Here is a 24,102-nt window from a genome sequence, read left to right on the forward strand (position 1 = left end):
CAGTAAGGGGCCCACATTTTCCGTGACTTTATTCTTGTTGCTAACATACCTGAAGAAACCCTTCTTGTTACTCTTAACATTTCTTGCTAGCTGCAACTCCAGGTGTGATTTGGCCTTCCTGATTTCACTCCTGCATGCCCGAGCAATATTTTTATACTCATCCCTAGACATTTGTCCAATCTTCCACTTCTTGTAAGCTTCTTTTTTGTATTTAAGATCAGCAAGGATTTCACTGTTAAGCCAAGCTGGTTGCCTGCCATATTTACTATTCTTTCTACACATCGGGATTTAAATGCATCTAGTGGGGAAGGGATAAAGGAGATTGAAACATGGAATGAGAAGCGAGAAGAGAAGATGGAAGGAAAGAAAGAAAGAGAGTGACCTAGGAAGGGAAGTAGACTGGAATAAGGGAAGAGGAAAAAAGATAAGAATAGGGGAGTAATTTCAAAAAGTTATAAAACAATTTTATATGAACATTGTTTGGTTAAACACAGAATGTGGAGTGAACAGTCTGGTGATGAATTGTTACCTCAACAGGCTCATCTGCTGGGAGATAACTGCATAGGTTGTCACTTTACCCAATCAAATTGCAGTTTGTTAAGCAAATGGCTTGGATGTAAGATATGTACAACATCTCAGGGACATACGCTGCACTAGTTGCACAAACAAGTTAGATACACAAATACATGCCATCCACATTAGACCCACAATAATAGCAACTCTTGCCTTAGAGCTGGAAGCTGCAGCTGGTAATGAATGCTGTTCCCTATGAGTCAGCAGCTGTGACTTACTTGATAATACCTATGCTCAGGTTTCTGCACTCTTTCTGGGTGCAATCCAGGTTATTGATTAGGATTAAGGCTGGTTGTTTGTCAGGCTCTCATGGTTTGTTACTGATTCTTTGATCTATTTTTGCAGTTTTTAAACAAAAGTCATGGCTACTAAGTAGCTTCCTGCTGGGCTGCATTAGCTTTTATTTGTTTGTTTTGTTTTTAGAAAAATTAAGTATGTAGCCCTTATGGTTGTGAAGGTAATCTTGCAAATGTGAACCATGTGTAACCAATGCAGTGCTCTCATCCCAAACATACCAACAAATAGTGCTTCTGCACGATGTTCCCATTCTTTATGGTACGGTGTTTAAAAGTGAAAACTATGTAACTCAAAAAAGTAGAAAAATGCTTTATGTATGTAATGGTGATCCAGTGGGCTTTCTGACATAAGGTACCATTCAACCCAAGTAAGCATGGCAGAACTGCGCCCTTAAAAGAAAAGAAGGTGGTGAATAAAATGTGCTCTGACTCTTCAGAGAGCTTTGAGCTAAAAGTGACTTTTGCTTTTTATTTCATGGCAAAAATATGATTTTCCTAATTTTTGGTCTTGACAAACAATTAACCTTAGTCATGATCTTTAAAGTCCTAAATCATCTGCCACCCAGATATGAGATCCCACTGTGACAGGTTCCCTCCCAGGTGCCACTGAGCCCCCCAGGCCCACTAGCCTTTACACTGTACTGCTGTGATCAGCCTAAGTGATTATAAGGGATATCAAACAGATCAAAGCAGATTACCTAGTAAATAAACAAAAACACACAAACTAAGCTTAATATACTAAAGAGATTTCATATGAATAGCAGATCCTCACCCTAAGTGACGATACCAGCAGGCTCAGATTCTTAAGGGGCAAGCTGCACTGGCTTACAGCTAAGAAACCCCAGGTGTTCCATTCACAGGCTAAAAATCTCTGTAGCCTGGGTCCAGCAGGGTTCCCCAGTTCAGTCTTTGTTCCTCAGGTGTTTCCAGGAGTCTTTTGGTGGGCAGTCAGTGAAGAACCACAATGATGTCATTCCCCTGCCTTAAATATCTTTTGCATATGGTGGATCTAGCATGTTTCAGGCCAACCCCCTCCAGGCCAGTGCTATGCCCATGCAAAAAAGCCACACACACCCCCTCCTAGGGTTTCTTTGTAATTCTCACTCCAAGCATTGGGACTTTCCCCACCCCCTGCTTCTCAAGGGCTGTGGTCTTTCAGCAGCTTTTTCTTAGCTGCTTGTTGGATCTTATCTGCCTGGGAAATGGCTTCCTCCTCCCCTTTCTCAGGTGGGTCATTAGCATTTTCACTGACTCTCAAGTCTTTACTAGGATTTCCATCCTGTCTTAAAGAGACAGAGTTAGTTTCCACAAGTACTTCAGGAACAGCATTTTGCAAAAGTGGGACCTGGATTGGGGTATCCTCTGTATGTCCCCAAGAGGTCAGTTGTATGACTGCTCCCTTCCGGGAGGTCAGTTACAGTTCCCTCTTAAAACCTGAGCCACAGGTTGGGTGCCTGGGAGCACAGATGCTGACCCAGCAAATCTATCCTGGGCAAACCCTCCCATGTAATCAGTGAGGAGACATTCCTGTACTCCCCCAAATTCCTTTTCAATTTTCTTCTCTGGGCCCCCCTCTAAGACACACACTTCTGTGCTCTCTAGAGTGGGATCTATCCCCTGTTCAGCTGAGAAGGGCTCACAGCTAACGGCCAGAACAGTCCTTTCACTGGCAGGCACCATGCCCTCTTCCCTCTTTGAGTTGGGCTTGCCTCCAGCTGCAGAGCTCATAGAACCCTCACCCTCTTCAGTGGTTTCTAGGATTCTCACCCTCTTCTGGGCTTCCCTCTAGGACGCATCTTCCTATGCACCCGAGAGTGAGGTCTATCCCCTGCTCAACTACAACCTGCTGGCAGCCAGCAACCTGGACAGTTTTCTTGCTGATAGGCAATACTCTCCCCTCCCCCCAGGAAGAAATGCTGCCTTTAGCCTCCAGGCAGCAGGAGTGGTTTCACCCATACCCACCCCTGGTAGCATACTGTTTTCAGCTGCTGCAGGGGAATTTAAGAGACACTCTCCCATCCCTTCAGCAGTTTCTGGGACTTCACCCTTTGCCTTGAGGATTTCAGCACAATATTCCTCCTTGCTGCAGACAGACCCTTTGACAGCCCAAGCCATATTGAAAAAATCATTTCCAAGAAACAATTGTGATGGGTTATGAGGTACTTCTGCCACAGTCAATTCAGCTTCCAAATTCTCAGTTTCTATGTGCACTTGAGCCAAAGGCACAAGGATTTTGTGATCTCCTACTAACAAAAGCTCTGCCATCTGTCCTAGCAGTATGTCTTTTTCCTGAACAATGTTTCTCCTGACCACAGAAATTTCTGCACCTGTATCCCTCCACCCCAGGAGTTTCTGGTCATTAATTTTGACAGCCTTTATGTGCTTCCTGCCTGGCCGGGCAGAGGCTATTTTTACAAATCCTGTATGATAAGAGGCAATTGCCTGAGGTGCCTCTGTGCTCTGGGTAGCAGCATTCTCATGAGTTGTTTGCTGCCTGTTCCCACCCAGCACAGAGCATTTATTTCTCAGGTGCTCAGTGGATTTACAGTGGTAGCACCTTCTGTGCTCTTCTGTTTTTACAGGAGATTTGGGATGTGGACCAGAGGAATGGACTTGGGGAGGTAAGCGTCCAGCCTCCCATCCACCCTTCTCCTTCCCAGAGGTACAATGGGAACCCTGCTTCCCACCAGACTTAAACCCCCTCTGCCAGTCATTTATTTCTAATAGGTGCTTGGGTTAGTTCAAATTCATCAGCTAGAGTAGCAAGTTCATCAACAGTTTTCACCTTTTTATCCCCTAAACACTGTTTGACATCATTACTACATATACTCAGGAAATGTTCCTGAGCAACAAGATCACACATTTCTTCAAAGCTTGTAATACCATTTCCCCTTACCCACTTATCCATCAAATCTCCCATCTGGTTTACATATGCCACATTACTCATCCCAGCACCTCTCTTAAGGCTTCTAAATTTTACTCTGTATGCTTCAGGTGTAATCTGAAACTGTTGTAAAACCATTTCCTTGAGTTGGTGTTCATGAAACAAACTGGAGAGCACTTCTGGTGAGCTGGTGCACACAGCCATGCGGTGTTCCCAAACCCTTGTCTCCAGGGCACATCTCCAAATTCCCACACTCACAACACATTCCTTTATGAGGGAGCATCTCCAAATCATATTTTTTCAAAAACATATCCCTACAGGAGTCAGTTGAAGAGGCAGTGAGGTCAACATTTGGCATCTGTCCTCTTGCCTGCCCACTGTGTAAACAAAAGATTGCAGTGCTCCAGCAAAGGAGCAGCTCCTCTTCCCCTTCACTGGCTTCCTCAGGCCTTTCTCTTCTTAGGCCTCTCAGTCTTGGCCACCCTGACCCCTGGAGGCATTGGCAAACTTTCTTTTCCTCCTGCCCCTGGTGGTGCACACAGAGTGGGCAGGGTGGGGGCGATGAAACCCAGAGTTGAGAGCATGAGGAACAGTGAGAGAGAATCATGAAGGTTCCAGAAATGGGATGTTATGTGCCTAAAAGGATTTTATTGTGGGGCTCTAAATCACAGAGTGGGAGGAATAAAAGGAAGTAAGTGTGGGGGTGGAGGCTGAGAATCCATGTGTGAAAGAAATAGGTAGGGGAGTCCAGGGAAATGAGGGAGATAGAAATAGTAGTTAAATAATTTAAAGTGGGGAAATAGAAAGGAAGAGAAAGGAGTGAAATAAGAAGATGAAAGGGAGAGTAAAGGGAGAATAAAGAAATGGAAAGAAAAGAGAAAAGACAAAAATGATGCACTAAGACTGGGCATATTTATATTTATTTTTCTGTCTGACTTTTCCTCCTCCAGCCTCCCAGCCCAGCTGGGCAGTGTTGCTGTTACTCTCACAGTTCATTTGCCCCTGCCTGCAAGGTGCCAGGTGTTCTTTATGGATTTCTGTCTGTGGTTTCTCAACATGTCTCAGTTGAGGCATTTACACAGGGCCCTAAATAAATCAAAGCTCATAACTTTAGGCACCCATGCTTGACAATTTTGGCCCATTTTGTTTTGGGCTTTGTGCTCCTGAATTTTGTGCAACACTTTGACTACCACTTTGATAGGAGCTATATAAAAACTTATGATATAGATAGACTGAGATTCATCATATAGGGCTTGATGGTAAGCCCTCTAGAGTTAATTGACTTCAACATGCTTTGGATGAGTTGTATGGTTGTGCATCTAGAGTAATAATAACTTCAGTGGAGTTACTCCAGGTCTACACTGGTCTAGCTGAGAGAAAAATTTAGCCCTGTACGTTGGTGTTCTGATGGAGTTTTTTTACTACTGTTTTGCATGTTGTGACTTAGTGTGAAGTATACACAAAGAATAACAAGACAACCAAAATCTGATACTGGTAGGGGAAGCTTAAAGTATTTGTCTCTCTTGATAGCTGTTGTGTTTTTGACACCGTGAGTGGATAATTTTTTAATGAAATAGTCATCTGTTATTTATCCAAAAACTCACTAATTCTGCTCAGAGGAAAATTCTGAATATTTTTTGTAAAGAAAGGCCCAAGGAGAAAACAGGTGTGTATGTGTTACCATTATTAATGCTTCTGTGAGAACTATAAAAGCTTGACTATTTAAATTCTGCTTGAATTTTGGAAAGTGATCTACTAAGGCATTATTATTTCTATATTTATGAATAACTTACTACTGTTCTAGATAATGATTCCTACCAATGAATGATTATCACCACTTCTCCCTTTATTCTGCCATGCCTTAAAATTTGTCATTTTCATTCTACGGACTTTTGTATAAAACTGCAGCAATTTAATGTAATGTGGAAGAAACTTTGCTAATGTAATCAGGAAGAAACTTGAGTACAAAACAAGTCTTTGTGAAACCATCTCATCCAGAATTTAATTATCACAGGGGAGTCATTTATAGAGTGATTTACTTGACTTTTCCTCAGACTGTTGCTTTAATGTACTGAAGTAAACAAGATGATAGGGAAAAGGTCTCTGTTAAAGTGATCATAAGGGTTTGTGTTGGGGCTGGAGAAAATAATTTGTGTATATAAAAGAAAAAAATAATGGAATTCTTTAAATACCTTCTGATATGCTAATTTAAAAACAAATTTATTTGATGAGGAGCCCAGTAAACCTGTTAATCTGGTACATTAAAAAATATCTTTTCTTTGTTAGTCGCCTGCGCATAGCTATTCCAGCTACGACTCTGGTAAGAACGAGAGCATAGGCAGAGGTGCTGAAGATCTGTCTCTGAACCGAGGAGATGAGGATGAGGATGACCACGATGAACATGAAGATGCTGAGAAGGTTAATGAATCTGATGGGGTAGAAGCTGAGCGACTGAAGGCTTTTAATGTAAGTCCCGCAGCATTAACTGCCTTGCTTAACTTTACTAGTTTCTTTTCATACTATTATTTATGGGTAAGTGTGGCAATATTAGAGGCACATTAATTTACAAAAGGATCCTTTTAAAGCACATTAAACTCTCACCAACAGACACCAGTTTTACTGTGTTTTATTTAGAACTGTAAGGCAAAGTGCCATCTTTATCAGTGAGGAGAACTAAGATGTGTTTTGTGTATATGTGCATGTTCATCCAGTGGATAGAGGGGGGGACTGCAGCTAGTTTATAGGAGGAGCATTCCAGTGGTCAGCTATTTTCACTTGCTTTCCCACTGTATGTAATTATGCATGATAACACAAGCCATTGTTCAAACTAGGAGAAGAGTAAATATGCAGTTCAATAAAACCAGGGAGCAATCATAACTTATTGTTAATAACAAAAGTTAAGTGCTGCCTATTTTCACAGTCCATTGTGGTTTATCTCACAATTTCTATACACTATAGACTATTCTTTTCTTGTCTTTTTTATCAGCCCTAAAAAAAAGTCCTTTAAAGAGTTGTTTGCTTAACATTTCTGGCTTCCCATTACATAGCTTCTTCAGCGCACAGAAAAAATATCTTCCTGTCAGTAATCAAGACTAGGAAGAGAAAGAGAGCAGCCCTCCAAACCCTTTTCCTCTGTCTCCCTCTTACCAACAGATGTTTGTCAGGCTGTTTGTAGATGAAAACTTGGACCGAATGGTCCCAATCTCTAAGCAGCCCAAAGAAAAGATCCAGGCTATCATTGACTCATGCAGGCGACAATTCCCTGAGTATCAAGAGCGTGCCAGAAAACGCATACGTACTTACCTCAAGTCCTGCAGGCGGATGAAAAGAAGTGGTTTTGAGATGGTGAGTTTTGATTTAAAACCCAGCCCTAGTTTCCATCAAAACCCCATATGTAAATCCATGGCACTATTCTGTTTTCATCTTAGTGTCTTTTTATTTGGTAATGTCAGGTCAGAGGTTTCTTTCCCCCCTCCCTTTTTCATCTTTCCTGAATTTATTCCCTTTGTTCACTGATTTTAAAACATCTTGGGAGGATATAGTTCACAGGTCTGTGTGAATCCATAGAAAGTGAGGACTCAAGCAAGATGTGAGGAGAGAAACCAATGGAAAGAGTATCTCATTTATATATTTTTTCCTTTCCAACACCATTAAAGAGGCTATTAAGTTAGTGAAGTCTTGCACTGATGTAGAATTTCTTTGGAATTCTACTAACTGTTTTTCTGGGAGATCCATGAAATCAGAAAATAGGATCCTTCAGAGCACTACAGTATCCATAGTAATGGTCAGTGAAGGACAGATAATGAAAACTTAGAGACTGGAAAGATGAAAGACTTTTAAAAAAATCTTTAGTAAAACACAAGTTTTTATGACAAGTGCATTGACAGTAGCTTTAAGTTTTAGGTGATTTGTTTGTACTTTTAGATTTATTTAGCAGTCAGTGAAAGTAGACCCTGCTTTCACTTATCTTCTTTGAGTTGATATTCAGGTGTACAGAGGGCATTCAATATTATTAAAACATCCCTGGCAAATTTTACAGTTCTGTCACTTATTTCCCAGGGTTTATACCTCATTATTTATTCACAGGCTATGAATTCTATGTTAGGATATAACTGGCAGTATTTCTAGACCCTACACATCCTTGGCCTCTTGTGTTGCACAAAAATGGTAAGGAATAGCCCTCCTCACAGCTTATCAGTTAGTCAACTTCAGAATCATAAGAGAACTTTGATATTTTCACAAACCAGAAGAGACACTAGCAAATGAAATTGTAGCCTGCTACATTTGATTTATTTCTCTCTCTCTCCTTTAGATAAGATAAAATCACTTCATCATTACAAACATCATTTATTAATAAAATGTATCATTTTTAAAGAATAAATCATTTGAAAACCCATCTACATATTAAAAAACTGGGTTCAGCTTTAATTTTCTTTCTCTCTCTCTCTCTTTTCAAAGCAGCCTGAATATAGTACTTGTGAAGTTCATATGATGGTTTTAAAACATTAGTTGACAAGCTTAAAAACAAAGTACCACATCTGATTGTGGGGCAAGACCAGTATAGTATAGTATGGGATATAAAATGTAGAGTCAGAACCTTTAATCTTTTGTAAACTTTCATGATTCTAATATGCAATACAGCTTTGTTGTCTGAGACACTGGGTTAATGCTGCTTTCAGCCAATGGAAACTTATATAGAAAGAGAGAGAATAAAGGACATCTGTATAGATATAAATGCTAAAGATTGACAGACAGAGTGTCAGGTTGTAGCCATCCAGAGCAGGAGATGGACAAAAAAAATTATATATTTTCTTATTATACAGTAACTAGCATCTTTTCACATCCATTCTCTTTGGCTGAAGATAATTCAGGAGTGTGAGATTGAGATATCACTGTGTCAAATATTACTTCATTACACTAGCACCCAAAATACATATTATACAGCCAACTATGTTAATAAATGGTCTTATTGTTTTGCTATCTGGCAAGATTGTGAACCCCTTACTCACACTAGTGAGCAGTAACTCACATGACTAAGTAGAGTCCTGTTTAAGTCACTGGAGCTACTTGCGTGAGTAACTGCTCACCAATGTGAGTAAGGGGTTTAGAATCTGGTCTATAACAATTAGGTTGATTTGACTTCAGTGGACTAGTCATGATTATAATAATGATTACTCATGTGAGTACTTCTTTTCAGGTTTATATTCCTGTTCTTTTAAAAAATATCATGAGAATTATTATAAAGTAGGCAACTTTTATGGCACAAAAATCTCCCTACTTTGGAACTGTTAAGTTTAATCAGATCTTTTGGTAGTTTCAACCTATTTTTAAAAAGAACTTGCTTTGATGTGTTTCAACAGGGTGGGCAGGGCATTGCTGTCTGTGCCATCAGTGACAGCCCTGGTGGGTCAGAAGGGAAATATGCCAACGCTTCCCCTTCCTTAACTCTCTCAAACTGAAGTGTAAACCAAAAGCTTTTAGCAGAACTCAGTGGAAAATCTCTCATTGAATCCTGTGGACAATAGGTGTGGTCCTTGGGGCACTAGTGCCATGTGGCCTTCATGGCTTGATTTCAGATCATTGTGAAAGATAGAACCTATCAAGAAGATGTTATAAAAACATTCTAATTTTTAAATTAGCTTCTCTGTCTGTAACTCATATCAGAAAGCAGTTCTGAAAAATACTACATTCGACCGAGACACTTGGCTAGCTGATTATTTTAAAATTACCCTCCATTTCACCGGGGAAAAGAATCATTTTGTCTGGATAACGACATTTGTGCAGGACTATCATGAAAAAGACATGTTGGTGTTGATTTGAATCAGGTGTTATGCTGAAATACAGCAAAACAGGATAATGATATCCTCAGGAGCTATAGCACTACTGTCGTTATATTAAATAGGATGTCAGATAATGATCTCCACAGGAGATGCCTTTTTACCCTACATGTATCATTTTTGCCCTGAACAAAATGAAAGATAAGTTGTATTAAATACATTTTGAGCACGTAGTTTCAAGAGGAAACAGAATAATCTGATAATGGATGTGTCATATGTCAATTCAGAAATACTTGTGGAATAGCACAGCTATCTACGGCTTGGTGCTATGGTGTTTAAGAGAAAATGTAAACACTAAGTTTAATTAGTGAAAGACTCAGTGTGATAAAGAGTATAAAGCATGCCTCAGGCTTGCTTCTGTCACTTATTTGCCATCTGTAATCCAAACAACACCTCTTACTGCATAACAGGCCAGTTGTAGCTCTGAGGCACTAGAAAAGGTTTGGTTTCATGAGTGTCATGTTGCTCGCTAATGTGCTTCTCAGTATTAATATCCTGTTTTTAAAAGATTGCTTAAAGTTACCCTATTTATACTTGTGACAGCTGACCATTGCATGGACCCCAAGTCTGTTTGCCTAGTTTCCTATTAAAAATATTCAGTGAAAAGAGTTTTCCGTGTCCGGAATCTTTTCACCCTTTGATTATTTAGCTCTTAAATGTGCACCATCATTTTTGTTCTGACATAAACATATCCATTAAAAGGACATTTTCAAAGTATTTCTTGTCAATTGTAAAATCATATTTCTCCTCCCACTCTCTATGGTTTATAATAATCCATTGAAAGATTGAAACTAGATAATGTGTTTTCTTAATCTTACCATTTAATGAAGAAGAAAGTTGTTTACTGGGACTGAAAATAGGGAGATCTGGGTTATAGTCCTGGCTCTACCACCGAAGTACTCTATGATGTTAAGCAAGTCATTTAATTGCTTTCTCTTGGTTTTCACACCTGTAAAATGGAGCTAATAATACATACCGACTTCATGGGGGTGATGAAAAGGCTTAGTTCTTTAATATATCTAAGGTTGCTTGAGATCCTCTGATGGAAAGTGCTCTATAAGTGGGGCCTCTCTGAACTGATCCAATGACTACTACACTCTTCTCCTTCGATCCTTTCTCAAGACTCAGCTCTGCTTATGTGTCTGTGGGAAACTGGCACCTGGGAAAGGCTACATAGAAGACCACTAGTGCTTCCTTATGTCTGTTTACATATTTATATTCTGGAAAAGAAACAAACCTATAGATGATCTGAAAACAAGTTATGCACATACTAGCCTAAGTAACTATGTGGTCTTGTTACTGTTACCCTTTTCCTTCCTCCCCTTTTCACCTATTGTTACTCTCATTTGCTATGTCCAGTCTTAACTTAGACTCTCATTCTGCAATGTTTGGGTGGACGTTTCCACCCACATCCATTACTGTGCAAGATCAAGGTTGCAAGCTCTTTGAGGCAGAGATTGTCGAAAAAAACACAGGAAAAAACAGCTCCCAGCACAATGAGGCCCTGATCCTGACTGAAGCCAAATTAATAATATCAAAGGGCACATTATTATTTATTTATTACAAACTGGCAAGTACAGGCTAATCATAAATGGCTTTCCCTATGTGAGCTCCAGAATGGATTTGACAGCACGGATGAGGAAGAAAGGAGAGACAGAATGCCTGAACACATTCTCCCAGTTAGGACCTTAACAACGACCACCCCTGCACACCCCATCCCAGCACAAAAACAAAAAATGGAGAGCTTCCATCTTTTTTATCGTTCCATATTTCACCACTCCCATTTTAGCTGCACTTGACTGCTGAGTAGGCATAGACATGGACGAGGTTGGAAAGGGGATTGAAGAGGGTGACAAATCAGGATTTGCAATTGTGGAGATGTACACGTGATCCAAGATTTTCAAAAGTAGCTAGTGATTTCAATTTTTGGGTGCCCAACTTCAGACACTTTAAAGGGGCCTGATTTTCAAGGGACTTTCTAAAATCCAGGCCTTTTAACGTCTCAAGGTGGGACCCAAAATGATTTAGTCACTTCAAAGTTTGGGTTTTGGAGGGATGGGGCAAAGCTTTCACCAATTTATTGAACTTAATGCTGAATAGATCAGCTACCCTTGCAGTTTCTGGGATTCACAACCTGCCAAGGCTTTCACGGCTGTAGAGGTCATAGGTTTTTCCGCCAGATTAAGGCCTGTGGGTGCAAACATGTATAGCTAATCCTGATAAATAAGATGGGAAACATTTAGAAAATTACCACAAATACAGTTGCATACAGATCTTCTGTGAATGGTTTTAGATGCCTTGATCCGTTACATACTCCATCCCTTTCTCTAATGCTATACCATTTGCCTTTTCAAAGCACACAATTCTTGTCTTGGTGAATGATGGGATTAAGGTAGTAAAAGGGTGACACTGAGTAGTTCAAAAAATCCCGATAAATACAGCTTATTGAAAAAAGGAAAAACAGTTTTGTGAAAAAATTTGACGTTTTGAATTTTTTCCAGAATTTGAAACAAACTTTTTGCAATTTTTTTAATTGATTTCTTGAATTTTCAAATTCTCCTTTTCCCCCCATAGTGCAATAAAACTGATGATGATGATGATATAATGATCAGACTTGTTTTTTAATTTTCTTATTTTCCTTTTGCTCCTTTAACCTTTCAAAACTTCTCCAACTTTTCAAAAGCCACTGAGAAACAGAACTAGTTTCAAGTATCAGAGGGGTAGCCGTGTTAGTCTGTATCCACAAAAACAATGAGGAGTCCGGTGGCACCTTGAAGACTAACAGATTTATTTGGGCATATGCTTTCGCGGGTAAAAAAACCCCACTTCTTCAGATGTGGGTTTCATTTAGTTTCATTTTTCCTCAGTAACCTTGCAAAAGTTGAAGAAGTTTTGAGAAGTTAGAATCACACATGGAAAAAATTTTTAAAAGTGAAGAAACCCCAATACCTAGATATCATTTATTCTAGTCTATTCATTTACGAAAAGGCAGATGGGGAAAAACCCAAAAATCAAAATGTTGAAAATGGCAATTTCAATGAAGGTCTAGAATTTAAAACAAAAACAAAAAAACTCAAACAAACAAACAAAGCTTTTTGCAACAGGGTTTTCATTTTGAAAAAGGTAATTTTTCATCAGAAAAAGGTTGGACTTAAAAGTTTTGATGAGCTATACAGTAAAGCTCAAAATGACAATAAATGTACATATTTCTAGTTCTTTCTAGATTGTGGATCTGGTTTTATGTCAGGCACTTTGCTAAAGTAGTATTCTATTATCTGTATTGTTCTGTTAGGACATAGGTGTGTAGTATAACATAGGGCTCCAGGTTGAGTACATTTGCTTAAGACAAAGAGGAAATAAAAGTCAGGCAAACTCCATGTTTCCTGACTCTTTGAAGTATTGATGCACAGCTGTTTACTGCCTGAAAACCCAATCCATTTAAATCAATGAGTTGGATCAGGCCATGAGGGAGGTGTGAATCCCAGCCATGTGAGGGGCTAGTCAAGTTGGGGGATCCCAACATGTTGATCCCCTGCATGTTGTACTCTCTGCACTAATTATCTGTTCTTGTCTAGCTGATGGCTCTTTACCAAACCCCTCTGTCTCCTCTCCCCGCACCCCCGTTTCCCAACCACCAATATTGTTCATATATCTGCTTTCCATACAATCATATGGGGGTAACATGGAAGCCCAAAACACTGATCCAAAGCGGTGCACCAGCAGACTAGCCAGTCCTTGGCCACCCAAATTGTGTATGTCATTAACGCCTCATTTATATGGTGAAGTGAGTGACAGGAGAAGACTACAGCTTGAGTGGTACAAACACTTAGGCTATGTCTATGCTATGAGCAAGGTTGGGACTCCCAGCTCATGTGCACATACGTGCCCTAGCTCTCATTGAGCTAGCATGCTAACAATAGTAGTGTAGCTATGGTGGTGTGGGCAGCGGTGAGCGGTGGTGCAAGCTAGCCATGTCAAGTGCAAACTGCCTGAACCCCTTTTCTTTGTACTCTGTATAAGAGCTAGCACAAGTATGTGTACGTGAGCTGGGAATCACACCCCTAGCTCGTAGTATAGACATACTCATAGGTATATAATTGTATGTGTCAGTAGTCTCTGACATCCAACAATCCCTAAACCCCTCTGTCATTTCCACTGTGAAGTACCATTTAACATGTAGGACCAAATCCTGCTCACCTTGCTCATGCAAGTAGTCCTGTTGACCTCACTGAGACTACTCATGAGTAATTGGAGCAGGATTTGGCCCTTTGTGTATCCACAACCGATAGGGTTGCCAGTTTTGGGTGGACATATTCCTGGAGGTTCCATCACATGACATAATCTTTAATTAAATATTAATCATGGAATCCTAGGGTTAGATAACCCTTGCGGTCCCTTCTACTCTAATAACCCCCTGCCAAGATACAGGATTTGTTGTATCTAAACCATCTAAGATAGATGGCAATCCAGCCTCCTTTTGAAAATTTCCAGGGAAGGATCTTCCACAACCTCCCTAGGCAGTCTGTTCCGTTGTCCTATTGTTCTGACAGTTAAGAATTTTTTTCCTGAGATTTAATCTAAATCTGCTGTGCTGTAGTTTGAACCCATTGCCTCTTGTCTTGCCCTCTGTGGCAAGAGAACAATTGTCTCCATCTTCTTTATGGCAGCCTTTCACGTAAGAGAAGACTGCTATCATGTCCACCCCCAACCCTTAATACCCTCTTTTCCAACTAAACATACCCAGTTCCTTCAGCCTTTGCTCATATGACTTGCATTACATCCCTTTGATCATCTTTGTCACTCACTTCTGGATTCTTTCCGGTTTCTCCACATTCTTTCTTTACATTGGTGATCAAAATTGGACACAGCACTCCAGCTGACGCCTAACCAACACCAAGCAGAGCGGTACTATCACCTCCTGTGACTTGCCTCTGTTAATGCAACCTAAAATTGCACTTGCTTTTTTTGCAACAGCATCTCATTGCTGACTCATGTGGCAGTTGTGATTCACCATAACTCCCAGATCCTTCTCAGCAGTGCTGCTGCCAAGCCAGCTAATCCCCATTCTGTATTTGTGCCATTGTTTTTTCTTCCCTAAGTGTAGCACCTTATATTTGTATTTGTTGAATTTCATTTTGTTGTCTGTAACCCAGTTCTCCAAGATCCCTCTGAATCGTAGCCCTATCCTCCTAAGTATTGGCAACCCTCCCCTTCTCCCCCGCCAGCTTTGTGCCATCTGCAAATTTGATCAGCATGCTCCCTGATCCTACATTCGGGTCATTAATAAAGATGTTAAACAACATCAGACCCAGAAGAGATCCCTGTGGAACTGCACTTGAGTTCTCCCTCCAATCCAACACCATTCCATTAATAGGTTTCAGAGTAGCAGCCGTGTTAGTCTGTATTCGCAAAAAGAAAAGGAGCACCTTAGAGACTAACAAATTTATTTGAGCATAAGATTTTGTGAGCTACAGCTCACTTCATCGGATGCATTCAGTGGAAAATACATTAATAGTTACTCTTTGTTTGCAGTTTAACCAATTATGTATCCACTTAATTGGTAGTTCCGCTAAGCCCACATTTCTCCATTTTACTTATCAGAATGTCATGTGGGACTGTGTCAAAAGCCTGGTTGAAGTCCAGTAATATTATGTTCACTGCATTCCCACTATCCACCAAAGTTCTCTAACCTTTAATTCCTGGAGACTCCAGGACAATCCTGGAGGGCTGGCAACCCCAACAAACAAAGGGAGATTTGTGATTGTCTGGCATGTGTCACTTGGTTGCCTCTATCCCTTCATGCTTTTCTGTACACACATCCCAAGTGGTTGTTACTATAGCTTGACGTCTCTGACTTGGAGCAGGGAGTGCTTAAGGGACATAAGGGGCAATGTAGACCATTTTGAAATGTTAAGTGGACTTTGCTTCCTTTTTGTTCTGGAAGTACTGCAAGTCTGAGCTACTCCTAGGATCTACAGCACATACTCCTGCACATTGGTACCAACCTGGGTTCTGAGGAGCAAAGAGCATATAGTGAGCCTTTTCCCAGTACATATTGAAAATATTATGTGCAGACGGGAATATGGCATTGTAATTTAGACACTGTCATAATCAAATGGCAATATATGATAATTCAATTAAACATACTTCTGAAAACTGAAAAATAACCTGACCTCCACAGTGCATGCACAAAAGTCCCCTGGGTTTTTACTTTTTCCAGTTGCTTCTAGTTGTTTCTTTTAGTTCACTAATAGATGTTGGAATTGGATATTTATCAATGCATCTATGTAGACTGAAAGAATAAGTAAAATATGTGAAAGTTCAAGGAAAACTACAGTGCTGCAAGCATTAAAATGACAATCAAATTCTTCATATTTTATGAAGAGCTAGTGCTAAATAAAAATTATACCAGTACATCCAATAGAGTGCAGTACTGTACTTCAATCTATAAACAGTATAAAGCTCAAACAAGCCTATTGTGTTAGGTTTGAATTGCATGCTTCCTAGTGTGTGTGAGTGCTTCAGAAAAAAACCCAATACATTTCTCAAGAATCCTTTGGAATCTTAATTCTTTAACAAGATGTCGGTGAGTATAAGTTATGTAGTACTCTTACGGTTGAGATTTTTCTATTTAATTGACATCAGAGTATTGTGTAGGCTGAAAAAAAGTGTGAGATGAGACAAAATGTAAATATAGCCCAGTTCTGTAGTTTACGATTAAAATTGTTAAAAATCTGTAATTTGAAGATGATTATTATTTTCTCTTGTAAATCAGTTAAAGATTTTCATAGGAAAAGTGTTATATAAGTGCTAAATATTAATATAAATATGTGGAGGATCTTATATACTACGGTGAAAAAGTTGTGACTAATAACATGTGTGTTAGTATTAAACCATTCTTAAGCTGTGTATTACAAGAGCTGGTGTACAATTGGTGCACTACGGGACAAAGGTATTTACATGCCTAAAGATGCAGACAGGCACCTAGTGGGAAATCAGTGGAAGTTAGACAATTAGGCCCTTTTGAGAATCTGAGTAAGTACCTGTTTGCATCTTGAGGAGCCTACATACCTTTGAAAATTTGAGCCCATATGCTTTTTGTATTAAGGTAACGTTTAAGGTTCATTCCCATCCATACATTTGTACTGGTGTCTGTAAGCAAAAGAGAAAGTAGTGTGTGCAGGTCTGTGTTTACAAGTAACGCCACCTAGTATTTGGAGAGTCTAGTTTTCAACATTAATTGGCCTAAAATATTGGGGAGTATTTCTGTACAAATATCCTGATCTAAAGTTCAGTTTTTCAGCGGGGAGTAGGGGAGTTCACACATGCCTCATCCATTCTTTATTGTTAGCTCTCTGCTTTTTTATGAATTGACTCAGACCTTTGTGAAACATAAATCTTAGAGCACTTAGACCAAATTTCTGTATGAAAACGTAGGCATTTATTTGTGCTCTAAGTTAATATTAGCCTCATGAAATGTGCCAAAATAGTAATCGTATGGACTACAGCTCTCTATTTAGAATATGTGCAGTACCATTGCAAACTTCTCCACAAGGGATATCTGGACCTTTTCAGCTTAAACAAATGTCTTCCAGGAAATCATTATCTAAATTTTGTCAGACTTTCACCAATAACTATACCTAAACCTAACACATGACAGCTTATTTTTAGTTTATATAGAAATATGAGGTTTGTGTTTATGTGGCACAAAGGATATTTATGTTTTCCATGAAGATACTGTTTATGTACATCACTTTAAACTGAGACTATGGCTATCTCATATTTGAGTGACTTGCACAATAGATTTATATTATATCCCTAATATGAAATATGACAATCTCTGTTATATTAAGCAAGCAGATCAGATACACAGGTAAGCCAATTTTTTTGTGATTCACGACCAAGCTATTCAAATTTCAATTCAGTAAAAGAATCAACCACCTTGCAGTGCTTTTTCACTGGTAAATATGCCTAATTAGTTCAATATACTATTGATTATTGATTTACCATCTTTGAATGCCTGATCCAAATTCCATTACAGTAAAGGCAGATATTCCTTTGACTTCAAATTGTTTTAAATCAGGCCCATAGTTCTTTGACTTTCCATGTTACAGAGCAATGCCATCAGCTAATTTAATTTTGTACAATTAAATCTGCAAATATAGCTTCCAGTATTTTGTAAGATTTCTACAAAAGGCATGCTAGGGGTGCATGACTATGAAGGGATAGTGAGCGAGTATCTTCATGCTAGTGCCAACCTCTGCTTCTGATTTGGACAAAATAGCCATCCCCTTAAACCTTACGTAAAGTTGTGGTTAATACAGTACAATGGTTTTGTGTTCACATAGTGAAATCGTCATTTCTTTAAATACAGATAATTGTCTAGACAGAAGCAGTATTGAAGCTACCTCCGACTAGCGCAGAATGTGGCCTGAAAATGAAGCAACATATTGGCAATTTAATTAGGGATATGGAGCATTTTTCTGCTACCCCAAAAACAGAAGTGGGTCACAAGTGTTCTATCAACAACACTTTTCTAGGTATCATCCCTACTCTCAATCCTTCTGCAAGATACATTTGGGGACTTTTCTGCAATTGAAGAAACAAAGATTAAATTATTCCTGTTGACTTGCTCTGTTTAATATTCCTTAGTGGTATAAGCATCAGGTGTGAATTCCCTGGAGCCACAGGTTCAAATGCTGCAGGGGTGGACTTGGCTATTCATCTCTCTGAGATTGGTAAATGGAGTTTTATTAAGCTTAGTGTATGTGAGTCATTTGAAGAAGACCTTAAAACCCAAGATCCATTCTATGTAGATGGCAAAGACCCAAACCTGTGATCTTTTGTGTAAGGACAGAGAGGTAGTCCTTTTGCCCTGGGCCAAAATTTCCTTACTTCCTCTGTTGTGTTACATGCTCAGCACAAGTTGGCTGTTGCCCTCAATGGTGTATAGCTGGAAGGCACTACAGTAGAACCTCAGAGTTACAAACACTAGAGTTACAAACTGACCAGTCAACCACACACCTCATTTGGAACCGGCAGTAGGCAATCAGGCAGCAGGGACAAAAAAAATAACCCAAAACCCAAATACTGTACAGTACAGTAGTGTGTTAAACATAAACTACTAAAAATATAAAGGGAAACATTTAAAAAAAAAGATTTGACAAGGTCAGGAAACTGTTTCTGTGCTTGTTTCATTTAAATTAAGATGGTTAAAAGTAGCATTTTTCTTTGGCATAGTAAAGTTTCAAAGCAGCTTAAGTCAATGTTCAGTTGTAAACTTTTGAAAGAACAGCCAGAACATTTTGTTCAGAGTTACGGACATTTCAGAGTTACAAACAACCTCCATTCCCAAAGTGTTCGTAACTCTAAGGTTGTATTGTATATACACATGCAAAATACTACTATTGTTTCAGTTATATGAGTGCCTATTTTCATTTTCCAAGTGAACAAATGGGGATTTCCAATACAAATGTCATGGGATGGACAGAGGTATATGCTAGTTTTCAAGGGTCTATCTACCAAACTGCTCTTAAGATCCTCTTCAAGTTTTATCCATCAATGTTCTCTCTTCATTGTAAAATTACTGAAACATAAATAAAGGAGGATACAGAGATTTTCACTTGCCTCTCTTCCATGTTCTAAAGCTTATATTTTCTTTGTCATTTTTGAATCAATTTGTCTGTCTTGATACCACAAGAATCAAAATAGGTCTTTGAGTCCTCTATGTTGGTGTAGAAAAGATTGGAGGCCCGATTCTCCTTCATTTTACACTTGTGTAACTCCCATGGAATTTTTCCTGATTTACACCAGTGTTGAGTGTAAAGAGAACCAAGCCCTGGCTGTGAGTCGGAAAGAGTTATTATATATGAAACAGCAATGCTAAATATGTTCTATCGGTAACAAAGGGTTTGATGCTGCCATTTAATCAATCCCAAAGTAAGATACTACTCAACCTGAGTAAAATCAGCAGAATCTGAACCTAAATTAACCTCGTGAACAGCCTCCTGAATGGTGTTATTTTTATAATATTTTTGTTTCTCAGATGATTCAGGCTTACGCTGAATTTTCCTGATAAATTTCCCCCAGTTTATCCTTTACACTAGTGTACCAAGAGTCATCCATAGCAACCAGGATAAAAGACAGGGGATTTATAGCACATCTTGCAAGAAGTAGATGTTCCCTTTCTACTCCCCCAGGACCCACCCTGTTTTCTGATTAAAAAGTCTCCTCTGACTCTCCAGATGCTAAATATTAGGTTCTGTATTTTAGGTGATAGAAATTATTGCCACTTTCTGGGTCTGTGAAGATCACTTGACTGCTTGATATTACTGGTGGCCAAAACATTGTTTTACAGATGTTTTGGTGAACCTATGTTTCCTTTATGGGAACGTAATCTGGAAGGATTTGGAGTCATTTTAATATCTGGTTGGACATGTAATTTTCTGGCCCATTTATCTGCCCATAGGTCTCCACATAGAGGTATGTTTTGTTTGTGCTCTAACTAAAGATTTGACCTGTAGGAATTTGCTAGATATATGCTCTTGCTTCTGGTACTCTGGAAATCAGGTTTGCCACGGTGTGACTGTTTCCATATCATCTGGCAGACTCCATAGTCAGTGTACCTTGAGGAGTTCATAAAACAATGGTATTAATAGTGAGACTGCCACCTAATACATAAGGGGACACAGCATGAAAGTAGCATGGCCAAGTTAAGCAATGATGCACTCTGAATAATCTAGCAACTCTAGAAGACTAAATTAGTGCAATAGCTCTACATCAGCGAAAACATCCCTTTCTAATAAGGCTACTGCCTTGCTCTAGAACAGAGGTGGGCAAACTATGGCCTGCGGGCCACATCCAGCCTGCAGGACCATCCTGCCCGCCCTTGAGCTCCTGGCTGGGGAGGCTAGCCCCCGGCCCCTCCCCCACAGCTACACCGCCATGCGGGCAGTGGGGCTGCGAGGTCCTGCCACTCTGAGCAGCATGGTAAGGGGGCAGTGGTGGTGGTGGGAGGTTGAGTAGGAGGTCCCGGGAGGGCAGTCAGGGGACAGAGAGCAGGGGGTGGTTGGATGGGGCGGAGGTTGGGGGGAATGGTCGGGGGGGAACGGGGTGGTTGGAAAGGCGCAGGAGTCCCGAGGGGCTTGTCAGGTGGCGGAGGTGTGGATAGGGGTTGGGACAGTCCGGAGACTGGGAGCAGGGGGGGGGTTGGATGGGGGTGGGGTCCCAGGGGGCCTGTCAGGGGGTAGAGATGTGCATAGGGGTTGGGGGGCTTGGATAGGTGTGGGAGACCCGGGAGGGCCTGTCAGGGGGCAGGGGTGTGGATAGAGGTCGGGGCAGTCAGGGGACAGGGATAGGGAGCAGGGGCGGGTGGATGGGGGTTGGGTCCTGGTGGTGCGCGGTTAGGGGCTGGGGCAGTCAGGGGACAAGGAGTGGTGGGGGGGGGTGGATGAGGGCAGGCTGTTTGGGGGGCACAGCCTTCCCTACCCGGTCCTCCATACAGTTTCGCACCCCAAAGTGGCTCTCGGGCCAAAAAGTTTGCCCACCCCTGCTCTAGAACTCAGAGGAACACATCTACTTGTGTTGAAATATTAACGTTGTTTGATTGTTAATGACACCAGGATTTAATATCAGACACACAAGTCTCGTCTTAAACTCAATTTTCCTCTTACATACGTGAGAACTCATTGTTTATGTTGAAAAACAAGTTCTTGAATTTGACTTTTGGACTGACATGGCAGAATGTATATTCTATTATAGGATCACAACACCTACTTTGTCTCTTATTTACATTTGTTTTATACCAGAGGAACACCACTGATTTTACTCTTGATTTACTCTGGTGTAAGTATGGGGAGAATCAAGTCTGTAGTATTTAGAGATGGAAAAGACCTATATGTTCACTCATTCCATCCCTCTGCAAGTTAGGCTATATTCCACCCATTACGGGAGGTACAATATCATATATTAAATTGATACTACATGTTAAAATACAGTTAGCCAAAGCTGAGAAATATGACGTGTTCTATTGGTTAAAAATGAAGTCTTGGTAACATGTTGCTCATAATTTTGGTATATTGTTCTTAATATGAAGTCAGCTGTGCCAATTCAAAGAACCTGTTCTGAGTTTGTTTGGAAAATGCTTTAAAATGTATGTTTCTGATACTCAGTGGTATTTCATTAGCAGGTACATATTTATTCTGTTGACTAAAATTCTATAGAGAATAAATGTTGGGCCATTTAATCAGCAGGAAAGGGAGCTATACGAACTTATGCAAGCTGAGGATCTGGTTCAATATACTTTAGCCCACTAAAATGTGCTTGTGTCCATAACAATGTGTATTGCATCATCCTCATTTGGCTTATTTTCTTGAAATTTCTGATCTATCTTTGTGTGTAGCTTAATTAAGAAAACAGGTTGAGATATTCATTATGAGCTTCATCTTTCAGTGAAATGATTTTTGCATATCATTACAGAGAAAGGAATGCAAATAGTCTGTGATTGTCCTTATTTAATTGTTATAGAACGTTTTATTGCATTCACAGCCAACTGTAGAGCTAATAAGACTGTAGGATTCACTTGATTTACATGCAGCTTAGACCTAAAATACGTAAATGTTGTAAAACTAGTAATGTGAGCGTTTCAGAATTTAGCTGGAACCTTGAAAGCTACGTAAATTGATAGAGGCCTGACATATGTTACTATGTCAAAATACATATAGATTTTTAAAAAATCATTTTAATATCATCAGTCATATTGCAGCAAGAAATGTAAATGTTCATGACATTACATATGGACTGCTCTGAAATGTTCTGACAATCTGCTACGTTTGAGTGATGTTTCAAGCCTGTCTTTTTTCTTTTTCTTTTTTTTTTTTTTAACGAGTTTAAAAACACTGCTCATCTCTGTCATATGCTGTACAGGATGAAACATTTTCTTAGCAAGAATCAGACAGCCTGGGTGCTGCTGGAACACAGAGAATATGCCGCTGTTTGTTCAAAATGTAGCCTAATGAGCCAGACTAAATACAATGGACAATAGAGCTGTGGGAAAAGAAAGTGCTTTTGATGGATCTGTGTGGATCAACTGGAGCTTTAACCTCTAACTAGTTTTCATTTTTCATCTTTACAATTTCCATTTCCACTTTTTGTTGATATAAATTACATTTCAATGAATGGATCCTCCAGCCTATGTGACAGTTTTGTGTGCTCCGATAAGGAAACAGCAGGTTATGTTTGGTCTGGTTATTATCCTAGTAATCATTTTTTTGTTTTTTTTTCTCTTTCTTAGTCACGTCCTATTCCCTCACACCTTACTTCAGCAGTAGCAGAGAGTATCCTGGCTTCAGCCTGTGAGAGTGAAAGCAGAAATGCTGCAAAAAGAATGCGGTTGGATAGACAGCAGGTACTGTTGTTTGGGGTCTACCACATCCATATTTATAATTAATGGAGTGAGAGTAATTTACATAGAGTATCACACAGAGGGGTGGTACATCTCTTATATTTACTGTTAGCAAAAATAATTAAATGTCTATAGATTTTATGTTTTAAATAAATACATGAAAATGCCTTGTGTAGGTGCTTAGAAATGTGTTGAGCATATCTAGTGTGAATGGATGGATAAAGAGATTATCATACATCTGTGTGTAATAGTTGTGTACTTTATGTACTGTATGTGTGTATATTATATATACAAATAATATACATAATGTACAGTGCAGGCATAAAATATATATGTATATACAATTATATAATTATACTTTATATTATTTATATATGTATAATTTTCCTCTGTGTGTGAATTTATAAATATAATGAAGGGTGAAAAGACCTATTTGTTTTTAGTAGAAAGGTTACTGAGATATTTCCCAAACTGCTGTACTATCAGTTGTCTTGTAAATCAGTCTTTTAAAATTCATATCAATATTTATCTTATTTTATTCTTACATTATTCAGTATCTAGTATACTGTAAGTTAGAGTTGTAACTGTTTGCATTTTATTTGCTGGAAACATGCTTCCTTTCCAACTTAAAATCAAAGTGATATCCAGTCTTAAATTTTGCTTATTTAATTGCTCCAGGATCATGGTGAATGTCAGACCTTTTTATTTCAGAAAAGACATGTTTTTTATTTTATCTGATGATATTGTAAAGTAAAAGCCCAAAAACATCACAACTGTATTGAAACTTGACTTAAACTCATGGTTGATAAACTTTTTCTTTGTATGCACTTTTCCAAAGGGATGGACGTTTTGCCTTTATCTACTTTCTGTAGCCTTCCTTCACAGCCTTTCTTGGAACAGTTGATGCTTAGGATTATCCTTTGAATGCTGATAGCTAAGAGTCTGGAAATGTATATTGCTATGCCTTTTTGCTGATATTTTGTCTTTTGTGACATTTCAATTAACGTTATGGATACACCTTAAGGTCTACTAGTTACAGGTATATAAAACATCTAATAAGTGCTGGTTAGTTTAGGGGCTGTTCTCATATAGATTTTGAAGTTTTTTATG

General features: G+C 39.3%; 1 protein-coding gene across 3 annotated transcripts in view; it reads left to right on the plus strand.

Moving 5' to 3' along the window:
* NOL4 (nucleolar protein 4) overlaps window positions 1–24,102 on the plus strand; it is a 246,512-nt gene that overhangs the window by 182,272 nt on the left and 40,138 nt on the right. For 2 of the 3 annotated variants that reach the window (XM_074944422.1, XM_074944424.1), the window contains 3 exons: window positions 6,040–6,219; window positions 6,907–7,098; window positions 22,882–22,995. In XM_074944422.1, coding sequence (XP_074800523.1) covers window positions 6,040–6,219; window positions 6,907–7,098; window positions 22,882–22,995 — 486 coding nt within the window. The remainder of the gene's footprint in view (window positions 1–6,039; window positions 6,220–6,906; window positions 7,099–22,881; window positions 22,996–24,102) is intronic. The other variant, XM_074944423.1, reaches the window with a different exon arrangement.

Source organism: Natator depressus, chromosome 2 (genome assembly GCF_965152275.1).
Source record: "Natator depressus isolate rNatDep1 chromosome 2, rNatDep2.hap1, whole genome shotgun sequence".
Classification (NCBI taxonomy): Eukaryota; Metazoa; Chordata; order Testudines; family Cheloniidae; genus Natator; species Natator depressus.